Genomic DNA, 15,504 nt, shown 5'->3' with positions numbered 1-15,504 from the left:
CCACTGCCTGATTCTTAGAGACTGACACTTAAATCATATACGTTAGAGCATCCACAAATGAATACCTTCCTTTATGCAGACAAGTAACATCTAACCTTTCTTTCAAAATCTAATGACACAATTTTGTGTTATATGCCTTATTTTTTTATATACTTCCCTTGATACAAGATTGAAACATGTACAATTCAATAAACAATTATAATTATCAAACTTGATGTACAAAAAAGGAGTGGAGTTAAATGCTCATTTTTTGCTTATTTCATTTCATTTACTAAATCCTTCAAATATGTAGTGTACTTTAATTAAATCTGGACTGACAACCATTGAAATTAAGTTTTTTTGCTATAGATTAGGTCAATTTTTGTCTTTTATGAATAGTTTCACATTATTTATTTCAAGACCTTTTACAGCATTCTTAATGGTATGGGTTTTGCCCATCATTGAAGACTGTATGGCTCTCTGTAGAAGTTTAGTTGTTTGTTGCTTGGCATTTAGTGGATGATTATCTCATAGCAATCATACAACATCTCCTATTTTTCTAATATATAGCAAAAACACAAAATTTGCTTGCATTAAAAAACATTTAATGTCTGCAGATAATCATTACAATTTCTCCATATCATCCCATTGTCAATAAAGATAAGAAATTTATCTCCTTTTGCATCAACAAGAAATAAATACTGCACATTTTCTGTTTAACAGAAATTACAATGCATGGTTTGTCAATAGAGTATTGTATTAATTCAGATCAGGATTCTGGAGTTTTTTGTTCTTTCTTCTTTTTGACTAATTCTGCTAAATATTTGAATCTGGCTATACAATCATCCTACAAAAGAGAAAAAAATATTTGTAAAATTGACATACGAATGAAATGGAATCATTTATACATATTTATACATTTGTCTTAAGGAGGGAGACCTAGGGTAAGGGACATAACTCCTGAGATCAGTGATATGTTTGTATCATTATCAATTTCACCAAAGCACATCAAGATTTCCTTTGAATCTGAATGGAATCAGTCCATGTTACTTTGATGCTTACATGAGATTGATGTAAAATGCAGAATACAATCATTCCAGTGTTGTGTAAGAGTTGTGTCCCTTACCCTAGGTCTACCTCCTTAAGCCAGGAACTAATGTGTGAGCTACTTTTCCTTTTTTCTGTTGTTTTATTGCTGTGTTGAAAGGTATCTAGTATTTATCAAATATACAAGGATAGCAGGGAAATTTTATTTTTTTCAGTGCAATATTTTTTTTGATATTTACAGCCAGACATGGTATCATTAATACTCTGTGACTCGTTCATCAGGGTAATGATTATTACATGAAACACTGCCATAAAAATATGTAATTCAAAAACAAACAAAACTACCATATAATAATTTTCACATTGCACAAGTTAATGCTATTTTTTTTTTCAGAGGACAAATTATCATGAAAAATTGTACATCAATAATGAACTTTTTAACAGTGTGAAAAACAGGTACTAATAGTTCTCAAAAACTAAATAAAATGATAAACCCTAAAAATGTTACCCGACAACAACTGCCAAAATTAATACGTTAGCTAACATTAGTAAGTCAATATTTAATTTGCTTAGGTTACTAGTAAGGTCATAATCTAGCAGATGTTCTAACTGATAATCACCTTTGACTTTCCAGGGATATGTTCTGCTATCTTTTCCCATCGCTGCTCTGTTCCTTTAGGAAACTGTCTCAATCCCCATTCAAATATTGTTTGTAAATTTTTATTCCAGCCTTCTGAGTCATCTGTCAGTTTTGATGCAGGCTTAGAATCACTATCTACTGAGTTAATGTTTAGTACATTATTTGAGTATTCTGAGATCTTCCCTCCCTGATCACATGACTCTGTTGAACCAATCAACATAGTTCTATCAGTTGTTTTCAGAGCCTTATTTTTATGTCTTCTACGAACTTGACTATCATTATCATCAACTTGTACTGCAATTCCATCAGAACTTTTTGATATCATATCATCCGTTATAACTTGTGTTTTCTTTGGTTGTTTCAGCATTCCACCTAAGTTGAAAAAAATACTGTAGGATTGATAAACTCTTTTATACATTAATGATACACAATGAAATACTTAATTTAGATTTAGCTGTGATTTTGACATATTTTTGTGCTCCTCCTGTAGATTCTGGGAGAAATTAATGTGGTGAGTAAACAAAAATTGGTAGTAGTGTGAATTCTCTGTGCCCAAAATTATCTCCCTTGGTCTTTTGCTCTCCTTTTTTTCTTAAATGGAGGATGCCATTGTATTTGAAGTCACTAGGAAAACTACAATTACATGATTGGGGATGCTAATATTAAAGTGTTGTTGTTACAGGTAAGTACTTTAATCACTAGACTTTCATGAAATCAGCATAGGATTCTTGATTGGGTTATTGGAAAGTAATTAATAAAGGCACAAAATGTTAATAGGGCGACCCAGAAACCAATCAGAGATAATCATGTTATTTTGATGATTAAGTTAGGGTGTGCTCCATTCGTTATGTTAAATCGCTACATTTTGAAATTGTTATGATTAAGTTAGGGTGTGCTCCATTCGTTATGTTAAATCGCTACATTTTAAAATTGTTATGATTAAGTCAGGGTGTGCTCCATTCGTTATGTTAAATCGCTACATTTTGAAATCGTTAGCTTAAGAAAGTGAAGGAAATCTGCCAAAATTTGTATATTCACCTTTTGTTTTTTGTCTCAGAAAATGTAAAAAACAAAAATAAATAATGGATGAGACATTGTGCCAAGATAATAAGATTTTTGGACAAGATAAAATGCTGGATGTTGAATGTGTAGGGCTTTTGAATAAAAGAATATGATGTTTTATTAGAAACTTCTTGAACCCCAAAACGTAAAATTATTTTCATAAAGTGTTAATCACCCTAAATTTGTTTAATATTGCTAACTTAAAAAAGAAATCAATCCTTAAGAATTTTGTTTAGTAAAACTGCCAGTATTAGAGATAATTTCTGGGCAACAAAAGCCTTGTTTGTAGTGAAAATTATAGGAAAGCTAAAATAAAAATTGAAACATATGATTCCCTTACTGTGTAACAAATCATTACCTAAGATGGAAGACTTTAGATATCAATAGGTGTATAGTATACTTGCTACAAGTCTCTCTCTATATTAAAGAATACACGAAAATGTTTATTTTATTGCATGTATCCCTCTGAAAGCAAATCGACTAATTATTGTGGCAGAGGGCAATTAGTAGTTGAGTTATCAGAGAGGTTTATTACATAGATTTTCTTTGTCACATATATAATAAAGAGGGACTTGTAGCAAGTCTAGGTGTATAGATATTGGTTAAAACAAAGTTAGTCAGATTCATCGATAGATGTTAATTCCATAGTAATCAGATGGACAGTCAAAAAAACAGAAAGATGGATCAATAGTAGCCTTATTATAACCACTGAAAACTGGTACAGAAGTATCAAACATTTAAAATTATGCTTCACAAGTATTTGGTGTTTAATGACCAAGAAGACTGGATTAAAAAAAAACCACTCACACAAGGTAATAAGAAAGCAATCATATACTTATATATCACCCTACTAATGAGTAGTGGTTGCTGCTTACCTTGTATTGCACTGTTAACAGAGACATTGTAAGCTCCTTTCATTGTCTTTGATTTTGCCACCACCTACAAAAAATATATGTGTAATCTGTTCAGGGGCTTTAATGATAAAATACCATAATTATTACCAAGTCCTATTAAAGATCTTGGGTTCCTCCATGAATGTGAAGAGGCCATGAACTTCTAAAAAAATAAAGATTGTACATGAGTGAATGCGAGTACTTGTCTCTTCAGTAGAACTCAAATCTTCCAATAACCTCCAAAATATCTTCATTATTTACCAGTGGTAACATTTCCTTGTAAAAACAAATATTGCTTGAAAATTCATCAATACCAGTACTTCTATAAACATCTGCACTGACATCTTTTTTTAAAAGGGTGATATGAGCATGTCTACTAAGAAATACATATACAACTTGTTTACTTTAGAAGTTCAAGTAAAAAAAAACTGACACAAAACTTTTTAAATCAGTAAATTATTTGATAAAAAAGAAATAGCTGGTCTATGTCTCAAAACATTTTTTTTAATTCCTGATAACTTAAAACTGTATTAAAAATTATAAGATAATATTTCAGTTTAAAATTAATAGATTGATTAAAAATTTAAGTCAAGTAAGTAACCTTTCTAAATAAAATTACAATCCATACATCTGAGTCAACATCTACTACCACTTACAAGCTTATCCCACTGCAGATTTCATCTGCCTGTCCATGGTCAGGAGATGTTGTGTCTTAGTGCCATTATCTTACTTATTAGTTTGATTCTGAAGAATTGTCATCATTCAGTTTCCATGGATTTTTTTACTTTGTTGTCTGAGCCTTCCAGAGCTTACTTAAAGGTGTGTTTACACTGATACACAGCCAAATGTGCAACATATGATAATCATATGACAATCATATGATATTTAACATATGATAGTCATATGATTATCATATGATTCTCATATGTTAATTTTGGCTTGAAAACGTATGACAATCATATGTTTGTGAAAAACATATTATCATATGATAATCATATGTAAACTGAAACATATGATTATCATATGATTCTCATGTGTGGCACATTTGCCTGTATACTGAAGAACTTTTGGTGATTTTTCGTAATTTTTGGTGATTTTTGAAAGTATTTACTATTTTGTATTTGTAAAAATATCCTTAATTCTCATCCCCTCCCTACCTGATTTTTTTTTACCATCTGTAAATATTTTATTCTTTTTTTTTGCCAAATTTAGGTCATTTTTTTTTCAAAATGACAGCATTTTTCACTAAAACTAATAAAAAATACCAGTAAATAATAAAATTTGTCTGCTCACCCCAAAATTTAAACAAGCCTGAATGAAAATCTAGGAATTTTTCTATTATTGCCTTACTATGATAAGGGGAAACTAAAAACAAACATACCTCAGACACTGGTCTTTCCATCATGTGTGCAATCTTTTCCCATCTGTCAGGAGTACCTCCAGGAAACTTACATACAGCCTTAGCCAACAAACCCCATTCTTCATCACTCCACTCACCCTAAAATAAACAACATTTTTTTTTATTAAAACAACAACAGAGTGAATACATTTACTATGAAAAAAATCATGTATATTATAATGAAGCAAACCAAGACACATAATTGATAAGTGACGAAAAGTACAAAATGAAAATTTATCAAAAAGCTTTAACAACTTCACAGATTTTTGCAATACCAGTAAGTGTGAATAAAATTGATGAATTCATAAGTTAATGAAACTTTAAAACATTTGGATAAAGTATGAGAATATCATGTCCATGGATAACCTCCCATGAACACTATACATGTTTATATTCCCACCTTCATTTTTAATTCTCCACATGAACATTACAAATAAATCTAAAGCCTTTAAAACAGATACAGCAAAATTAATCTGTTTTGGACTTTAAATTTTGGTTTGATTTTGACAGGTGTTTGGTTTAGACAGGTGTTTGGTTGAGACAGGTGTTTGATTTAGACAGGTGTTTGGTTGAAAAATGTGTTTGGTTGAGATAGGTGTTTGATTTAGACAGGTTTTTGGTTGAGACAGGTGTTTGGTTGAGACAGGTGTTTAATTTAGACATGGTGTTTGATTTAGACATGTTTGGTTGAGACATGTGTTTGATTTAGACAGGTGTTTGGTTTACCAAGGTTCAAAGTACATTTAAGCAAAGATAAAGAGACTTCAAAAGTGTCTGGATTAGACAGGTTTCCAGATTTTTCTGAGTTCCATTTGCACACTGTATCTGTTTTGATTTATAGCTGAATAGATATGTTTGCTGTCATCGTACAGCAGTTATGGGAAGAGCAACAGAGCTCTGAGAATAAATCTAATATTCTCAATTCTTATAACAAATTACCATGTCATGCTGTAATTTCCTTTTAATGCATCAACTAAGCAACCACTGTAAGCAACCAAAATTACAGTGAGAGATAAATCTCCATGTGGATCAAATTTCCAACTTATTTTATTTATCTTTTAACTCAAAAATAATGTTTCTTCTTAGTATTATTTCAAAAGGATTTCAATGATCAAATGACATTGTATTGTTTTTTTCATAAAATGTATCATACAATATACAGCTGGTGTTAAATAGAGATATAGACTTACAGTAAATGTGGTTGTGATATTTATTATTTCCACTTAGATTAAAAAAAATGTATTTGAGGCCAAATAAAATTAATTAGTATATTCTCATCCCCACTAAAAAATTAACAAAAATATAAAAAAAAATGGGATAGAAATTTCAAAATCAGGTTTTTTTCCATAACGGTATTATAACTCACAAATCTCGTGACTACTTGAGCCTATAAAAAAAAGTTTATTGTACATATGGAATGTGTGATAGAAGGGTCAGGTATAACCAATCTGCTAATCAAAGTGAGTGGAGATAGAAAATTGCTCCAATACCACCATACACCAAGTTATAGCTCTTAAATGGTATTAACTTCCCTTTAACATCATATACTGTAAATGTAATAATTTTAGCTGTGGACAGAAAACCATGAAAAATAGTACCCATGAAATTGATTTTTAACCTACATAATGACAAACATATTTTTTTAAACCGTGAACATTGATACCGACAAATATGTTCACTGGACAGAATCTATGCAAATTAGCAACCATGAAAATTAATACACTTACAGTATATCATAGAATGGAAAGTTTACCTCATACAAGAACTATATCAATAAGTTGTAAATGTACTACTGAGAATCTACTGGTAGATACATTAATGAATTATACTACAGAAGCATTCAACGGTAGAAAGAGAGCTTCTATGGCTCACCTGTTTTATCAGAACATCTAAATATAAGCCAAAATTATATATCTAATAGCATATTATTAATACAATGAAAGTTTCATGCCGTATTAATAAGTTAAATTAATTCTCATTGAAGAAAATATTAACTATTAGTATTAGATAAGCGGTAATGTGTGGTCCAATTAACAATATCACATGTGTTGTCAATACATACAATTTTGATGTCATAGACATAAACAGACATTGGCAATCTTTAGTCAAATGATTTTCTTGTTTCCTCCGTTCCAGTGATAAAAAAAACATTCTAGTGAAAATGACCAACAAAACACTATATTAAGGAACATATTCATACTAGTGTTAACAATTGCAGAAAACACTACATTGTACACTTCCAGATATTTTGGTATTGACTTCTGAGCTTCTCCTTCAACTGAATGAGTATAGACGTCACAATTCAAAATAGAATTGTCGCTTTGGGGTCAAAAAATCATTCAGAGCAATATGTTAAGTGAAAATTTTTAAGTATTATGAAACAGAGGGAGTGAATATTTATTAGAAGTGAATTCATGAGTTGTAAAAAGCAGTGATTGGAATTTGAGGTGGCCAAGTTATTTCTTGCAATAATTAACCTTGACAATTACAACTGCTACTGTAAATGTATTAATTTTTGCAGTGTACTAATTTTCCCTATTTTGGTGGTAGACTGAAAAGCGTGAAAAATAGTACCCACGAAATTTAGTTCCAGCACAATGAAACACTAAACATTGTTTTAAATAGCCAAAATTGATACTTGCAATTGTGTCCACCTGACTGAACCTGCTAAAATTAGCAATCACTAAATTAATATATTTGCAGTATCTAATACAGACCTTTTTCTCTGTTAGTTGTATATTATCTGAATCATCTTCACTGTAACCAACTGGTGTATATACCACTGGACTGTCTGATGTGGTAGGTGTGTACTCTGGAAACTCAGTCTTCACTTTTCTCTTCACTTTCTTTACTGTAAAGTACATTTATTGTTTAGGCCATATAAAATTATACCTCTGTTTCCTGTTGCATGTCCGAAAAAACATGGGTATGTAGGTCAGGATTTTATTTTATTTTATTTATCTATTTTTACCCATATATCATAGAAAACAACTTATTAACCACTAAGACTTTGTGGAACCTGAAAATTGACTACCATCTGTAAAATGTTGCGTCATTTGCTTTGGTGGTACTTTTAGTTGTTTGTTAAGGAGTAATCAAGGGAACCAAGGTTATAGCGGTAATCAAAAGAATGTAATCCAGGGGGAAAGACCCAACATGGAAAACAGACATACACAACAAAGAACATAAAGTAACTAAAATCATACATACAAAGTAACAAAAGCAAATGAGCAACTCGTACACCACTAAAAACTGGGAGCATGGACCAGGTGCACCGCTAGGGTAAGCGTCCTCTGCTTTTCTAGAAACACCTGCTGCGTTGCTCATAAAAAGTCAAGTCCGGGATAGACAAATGAGGAAAGGAAAACTATGACCCCTTGAATAAATCAGTTTTCATGGTGCAGATGGATACACCATAACAATCCATGAGTTCATGATGACAACCATAAAACTTCAGTAGTGATGACTTCAATCTTGTAGCAACATAACCCTGTTCCAGAAGCCTATTTGTTAGAGTTCTAGTGCAATACAAAAAGTCTGCATAGTTTCGACAAGCTCTGGCATAACATATCAGTTGTGATATGAACACTCCATATGCAGTTTTGGAAAAACAACGATGTATAATGTGTTTAAGTCAGGATTTTAACTGAGTATGGGGAACAGAAATATACAGTGTTGAAAAATCATAGGTTTTAATGCTATTACATTCAGATAATAGTCTTGAACTAATTGTTTCCAAAAGATCTTTCAAATTTTTCAGGATCCACACTGAATTAATACCACTACGGGAGTAACAATTGTTGTGGTAGGACTGCAGACCCTCTTTGACAGTTGTGAGTATAGAAGTTAAAAGTTTTGAAAGAGGTTTGGTGGTACATTTTGCCTTGGTAGAGAGACCAAAAGAGGATAGTACAGATTTATGGTTTTCCACAATCTCTTCTTTGGAGAGTGCGGTAGCAGTATAGGACTTATCACTGCTATTATTTTCTATGTCTACCTCTGATAATAAACATTGGATGTAAAACGTTTTGCAGACAAAAACAATGTTGTTTTGGGCTTTGTCTGCTGGTACAACAACATATTTGTCATGTATAGTAGATAATGTTTTTGGTACATCAGGGTCTTCAAAAACTGATGTAGCCTTGGCACTCATTGACCTACTTAAAACTTTCATTCGTTTCAAAATTAAAGACCTCACAGCCTTTAACCACTCTGACAGAGAATCAATGTCTTGTTGTTCTCATTTTATCCATTTTCTTGCATAGTCCTTGACGGCATCCATAAGAACTTTAAAGTTATATTCCAATTATAGGACCTTTAGAAAGGATATTATGCAGAAATTTGTTTTCGATGATGGTTAAATTAGAAATAAGTCAGTAGGGGTAGGAAACAGAGGTATAATTTTATTTGGCCTTATCAAACTTCTTATTGTAATGCATATATAAAAATGCAGTTATATTGAATTTCATTTTTATATAATTCCTAACCTATTTATGTAACAGCTGTAGAACATTGTGGAAAATTGTAGAACTTTGATAATATGGCAATAGTAACACAGACTATTTTCAAACGACCCAATCAGTGAGGAGAGAATTACATAGGGGTCAGACTGGTTATGGAACAGATCATCATGAAAGATTGGAAATGGAACATGTCCAGGGGCAGATTGGAAATGGTACAGGTCCTATGGGACAGATTAGTAATGACACTGATCATGGGGAACAGATTGATAATGAGACAGAACGTATAAGATTCCTCTGTTCCTCTATTGAAAGCTTTATGGAGCTCCTTTTAACATGAAATTGACTGCTATAATTTTGTGATAGCGATATTTTTGACAAACTTTATAATGACAACAATAAAATTTCCACCCAAAATCTGATCCATTCAAGCTGTCAAATTCTCCATACTTTTGCTATCAATTGACTTATGACAGAAAACTACCTTCATTAACCTCCTCCTCACTCTCCTTCTCCTTCTCTTCCTGTAACCTCCTTATTTCTTCCCTCCTTTTCCTCTCCTCTAAAATATGTCGTATAATTGCTGGTGTATTCCTTGCCAGCCAGATACTTCCTACAACCAATCGAACAGGCCAAAGTTTAGATACAGAAGGTTTCGGTACAGATTTTAGTGCTAACTCCATCTCCTCTTCTATCTGATCTTCAAGCTTTCCACGGATCTTTCGATTCTTAGACTCCATTTTCTTCAGTCTGTCAGAGAAATTTTCTGACTGGAATGATATAAACAGTTAGATAATATTAATGAAATTTAATATAATGTTTTGAAGTTATCTAAATAAGAACATCTGATGACCAAATACAGATGTGCATTTCGTTTTGTGATAGAAACTACTGTAAAAGTACATGTACTTATATTGGTGGGGTGCCAATTTTCATGAATTTCAAGGTTGACTCAAACGAGGAAATTAAATTCAAGACAAAATACATCTTTTCCTTTTATTTGTGTTATGGGAAATGTCAAACCACAAATTTTAGAATCCACAAACCAATAATTTGTCTACAATCCACAAAAATTGATATCCATGAAATTAAGTATTTTCACAGTATATAAATATTTTTTTTCATTTTTAATTTATTATAGATTCTCCTTGAAAACGGAATAACTTGAATCATTTTTTCAATTCAAGATGGAAACCCTTTAGATATTCAACGTTCCAGGCTTAATTAAAAGGCACACATCGTCATATGGCTCAAATTTTGTCCATTCACTGCTTTTGGGGAGTAACTTAGCAAACTTCCAACCAAACGATGAAATTCAATTTCAGTAGTGTACATGAAGGAGTAAATGATGTAAAAAGGCATGCAGAAAATGCTGGTCACAATTTGAAAATGAATTGCAGGAGATATCCTGCAGAAATAAAATTTCCATTTTTTTCTTCTTTTCAACAGAGCATCAGTTGTATTTAAGGTGGAGTGGTCAAATAGTTTTCTGAAATAAACACTTATAACACTGCATCCTGCTTATTAGCATCTATAATAAATATTTTGAAAATTTTATTGATAAGTCAGTCATTTGGAATATTTTGTAAGTTCAAATATTAAGTGTAAGTTCTGACAATGTAACATCACTCAGGGTCTTTCCCCCTGGATCACTTTCTCTGTTTGAAAAAAAAACATCATTTGATCTCTGCATCACTGGATTTGCTTAGAAATTTCTCAACAGAATGTTAGAGAAATGACAGAGTTATCTTCCCTTTGAAATGTTCATTTTCAGTGCATTTCAATGAAATTATAATAAAATGAAATGGAAAATCTGGTCTTTTTTCCTTAATTCTGATGGTACATTGTCAAATAAAGCTTTCAAAATGTTGTTTTTCATACCATGTTTCACCTACTGCCTGATTTTTACAGAGACTGGCACTTACATGTCATTATGTTATAATTTTTTTTGTCGTCCAAACACAAATGTTGTTTTTTTCATGCCATGTTTCATCTATTGCCTGATTTTTACAGAGACTGGCACTTAAATGACATTATGTTAATTTTTTTTTATCAGTCCAAACACAAATCAACAAAATTATCGATTTTCAAGAGCTCTGCTCTACAACAAAAATTTAAAGATGGTCATTTACCATGGAAAAGTAAATATTATATTTCATTTGAGTCCTAACTAAAACCTACAACTGTAAATTTTCTCTCAGCGTAGACTGCCCACATCACAATATAATGTCCCAAGGATAATATACCAAATAGTAGACCAAGCAATTCAAACATTCCCATCTTTCTGGCTCTTCTGTAGTAGTAAATAGGTTGTCTCCAGTCAGGTAAACCATTCTCAAGTACCAAATGATACCTGCAAAGGATGTAAAAACATTCCAGAACAACAACACAAAGTGGGAAGATGGCAAAAAATAAAAGGCACTGAACTAAAGCACATGAAACAGTCTTCTCTATATTGGTGGTTTAAACCAATATCTCGAAACTAAAAAAAAAAGGAAAAAATAACAGGGAGTTTCCTTCTATGATGATGACCCCTGTACCAAATAATCAAAAGCCAACGAAGCATTCTTGAGTAATTTGTGTTGTTGAAGTTATATGAAATATGGATGGACGAAAGAAGGCACTATACAAAAATACACACTTCAAATGTCCACAAATATATTTTACCTTAAAATTACCATAATATATACATATTTTATAGTACATCAATATATATTAAAACAAACATTGAAATGATTAAGTTACATGTAAAAGAAACTCACCATTTATACTTCGAATCAAGTAATTGTGATACTAGTTATAATAACATTTTATTGTTCCAAGTTCTTTACATTATGTGTAAAAGTAAGGATTTATTTAAGATTCAAGCAAGTGAAACTCCATTGTTTAGCAGGTATGTTAAGTTTTTTCATGTACAAACTTAGCCCTTAAAATAAAATAATATGAATAATGTGCTATTTTTTTCATTAAATAAGTATAAATTGTAATTCAATAATTGTGAAGTGATAAGTATATACAAAACTTATTTTTTTTAAGTAATATAAAATATTTCCCTTTATAACTTTCTAATTTTCAAGTCTGAAATCTACAAACTGTCAAAGTATAGTACCTTTTTCTCTTTTCTTCATCTTTGAGAACTTCATACACACCGACAAGCTAAAAATGAAAAAGTTATTCAGACAATTTGAAAACCAGTACTATAAAAACATTGATTTCATTTTTATTCAAAACTTTGCTGAAAATACTGTTGCTTTGATAAGCTATAATTACTGTGAGAAAAGCTCACGAAACAATTAAGTTTTTTTTCTAATTATATTTTCTATTAAAGTTTTTCATACAATTAAGTATTCTGCCTACCTCAACTCTTTATTCAAAATACTACTGAAATAAGATTTTAATCAATCTTGCCCTTCCTGTTCCTTTCTTATGAAGAATATTTGACATATAAAGCCTCCAGTTTAAAGCAATAACCTCGTTTCAAGTTAACAATGATTTTCAATCTTAAAAAATTTTGGTAGATGATAAGGATTTTCATGTATTAATCAGCAAAACTTCTAATCTATTCCAATCTGTTTTTACTTTAAATATCTGGGCTACTTTAGTCAATGTTAACAATAGTGTTGCAGTTTACCACGTTATCTAATCATTACTTCATCAAAGCCTTACTTAGATTGGAATTATATGCACTGCAGACTGTGAACTGATCGACCTTAATGACAGAACAGTGCCAAGTTAGTTAATGAAAAATAACCTATCTTGCCCAGATGAGAAATAAACAAACAAACTATTTTTCAATAACCATTGCTTTTTCATTTAGCATTATTACTGGTAATATTCATTCGTTTAAATATTTATATTTGCTATCAATCATCATCATAAGTTTTTTTTTTTAAAAGAAAAATTAAATAACCTGTCTGAATTTGGCCTCAGCATCTGGCTCCTTGTTTTTATCTGGATGAAGTTGTAGTGACAGTTTTCTATAGGCTTTCTTAATTTCTGAACTGGTGGCACCCTGAAATGAAATTCTAAGATTTATTGGTAATGAACAATCAATTTTTCACTAAAAGCTCCAATATCAAAGACATTGCAAAATAATTAGTAATAATTTCTGAGAAAAAATCTTAATTAAAGTATTTTTGCATACATAAAAAAAAATATATCTACAAATGTGTTACTGTGTAGTAGGTAATTTCCACCGAGTGCTAATTTTTGTGTATTTTAGTGGTTTGTCTAAAGCCAAAATAAATTCCACAAAATATTTACTCTTATGTACTTTGAGCACCACTAAGCATCTGCCAAAATAACAAACAAAAAATTAACACCCCACCCCCAAAATAACCTGCTATATGGTATTCAATTTTTTAACTTTTATGTGCTACATGAAGCAAATAAAGAATAAAACCAATTTGCAAAGTGAACCAATAAAAGCAGTGTTCTAGGATTTTTCAGAAATTGAGGTTTCCTCAGGAAAAATCCATATAAAATCAACTTTCCCACAGTCAATGATTGCTTTCCTAACAAAACAAATCCCTACAGCATACACGTTTTCAACTTGCCATGGGAAATTGTAAGTAAGTACCTAACTTTCCCTGACCCAAATTTCACTTGCCCCGGGTAATGGGAAATAGGAATCCTAGAACACTGAAAACATTAACTTCAGGATTTTTACTTGATACTACTGACAACAGCAACATTGGCTGTGGAACTACTGACAACAGCAACTTGGCTGTGGAACTACTGACAACAGCAACTTGGCTGTGGAATTACTGACAACAGCAAACTTGGCTGTGGAACTACTAACAACAGCAACCTTGGCTATGGAACTACTGACAACAGCAACCCTGGCTGTGGAACTACTGACAACAGCAACTTGGCTGTTGAACTACTGACAACAGCAACTTTGGCTGCTGAAAAACTCAACTCTTTATTACATGAAACAGCAACATTGTCAACTAAGTTTATTAAAATGCTGTAAAAAGTTATCTTTCCTTACTCAATATATAAACACCCATATAATGATTTTTACAGGATAAAATATAACACCTTTCATTCCAAGTACAGAAGAAAATGTAAAATTAAAGAAAAAAAGTCCAAAAAATAATTGTGGTGATACATGTACATGTATCTCAAAATGTATACTACCAAGAATTTTTTCAGATTTATTGAACTTATTCAGTACTGCTATTTCCAGTCAATTTTCCGTGCTCTAATTTCAGTCAGTTTTCAGTACTGCAAAATTCAGCCAGATTTATAGTAAATGTGTTAGAACAAATAAATATTTTGCATTTCAAAAAAATTGTGCAAGTTTAATAAATCATAAAATGTGATATGTCTGTATGTACTTGTCAGAATAAGATTAAAATATAAAGCAAAGTACAACAACTGTTACACAGATCATTTGTTTTAAGTATCTTTCCAGTTAAGAATCATGCAAAATGCAATACATATTTTTATTTTTGATACTTTGTTTAAAGTGTTATAAATCAACGGATATTAACATGTGAGTTTTCATATTACCCCTGTTCTAAGGAGATAAAAATTATATAGAATATACTGTAGAATTAAAAACTAAGGGAGGTAACTCTGTAAATGATACTAGGTACAATAGAAACACGATTTTCAATGTGAATTATCTCCTAAGAGCAGACAGATTGGAATGAATAATTATACATTTCATCATATAGACCTATAAAGCAACTAAATAACAAAAATAAAAATGTGCAGCCTTTTTGGGGTGTATCACATTTTATAGAATCTGCATGATTCTTACAAAAATTGCTACTTAACATCTCACTGCCTATTAGATTTACTCATACACACAAACCTACAGCTGTTGTTTAAAAATACATGTACAAACTATAGATACATGTAGCTTAGCATTGATATATTCTTATCAAATCAATGATATTATTAAAGATGAGAGATAAATTTCTGTGGTACATGTAATTTGGTAAATGGAAAAAGATTCTTTTCTGTAGCCAAAAAAAGATCTTGCAAAATCTGTAACAATAAAAGCACATTACA

General features: G+C 31.2%; 1 protein-coding gene across 1 annotated transcript in view; it reads right to left on the bottom strand.

Annotated features, from left to right (window-relative positions):
- Nucleotides 1-562: 562 nt before the first annotated feature.
- The window catches only part of LOC148603111 (dnaJ homolog subfamily C member 1-like), a 17,819-nt gene continuing 2,877 nt past the window's right edge, over nucleotides 563-15,504 (bottom strand). The window contains exons 2-10 of the mRNA XM_088551413.1: nucleotides 13,391-13,492; nucleotides 12,590-12,636; nucleotides 11,662-11,833; nucleotides 9,965-10,250; nucleotides 7,738-7,871; nucleotides 5,003-5,119; nucleotides 3,604-3,667; nucleotides 1,647-2,038; nucleotides 563-826 (exon numbers count right to left, since the gene is read on the bottom strand). Coding sequence (XP_088407539.1) covers nucleotides 749-826; nucleotides 1,647-2,038; nucleotides 3,604-3,667; nucleotides 5,003-5,119; nucleotides 7,738-7,871; nucleotides 9,965-10,250; nucleotides 11,662-11,833; nucleotides 12,590-12,636; nucleotides 13,391-13,492 — 1,392 coding nt within the window. The 3' untranslated portion in view covers nucleotides 563-748. The remainder of the gene's footprint in view (nucleotides 827-1,646; nucleotides 2,039-3,603; nucleotides 3,668-5,002; nucleotides 5,120-7,737; nucleotides 7,872-9,964; nucleotides 10,251-11,661; nucleotides 11,834-12,589; nucleotides 12,637-13,390; nucleotides 13,493-15,504) is intronic.

The sequence above is a fragment of the Perna viridis genome, chromosome 11 (genome assembly GCF_037379345.1).
Source record: "Perna viridis isolate PV_CMFRI_1.1 ecotype Kerala chromosome 11, ASM3737934v1, whole genome shotgun sequence".
NCBI lineage: Eukaryota > Metazoa > Mollusca > Bivalvia > Mytilida > Mytilidae > Perna > Perna viridis.
The sequence above is the reverse complement of the archived record's forward strand: the minus strand, read 5'-3'. Positions and strand labels throughout refer to the sequence as shown.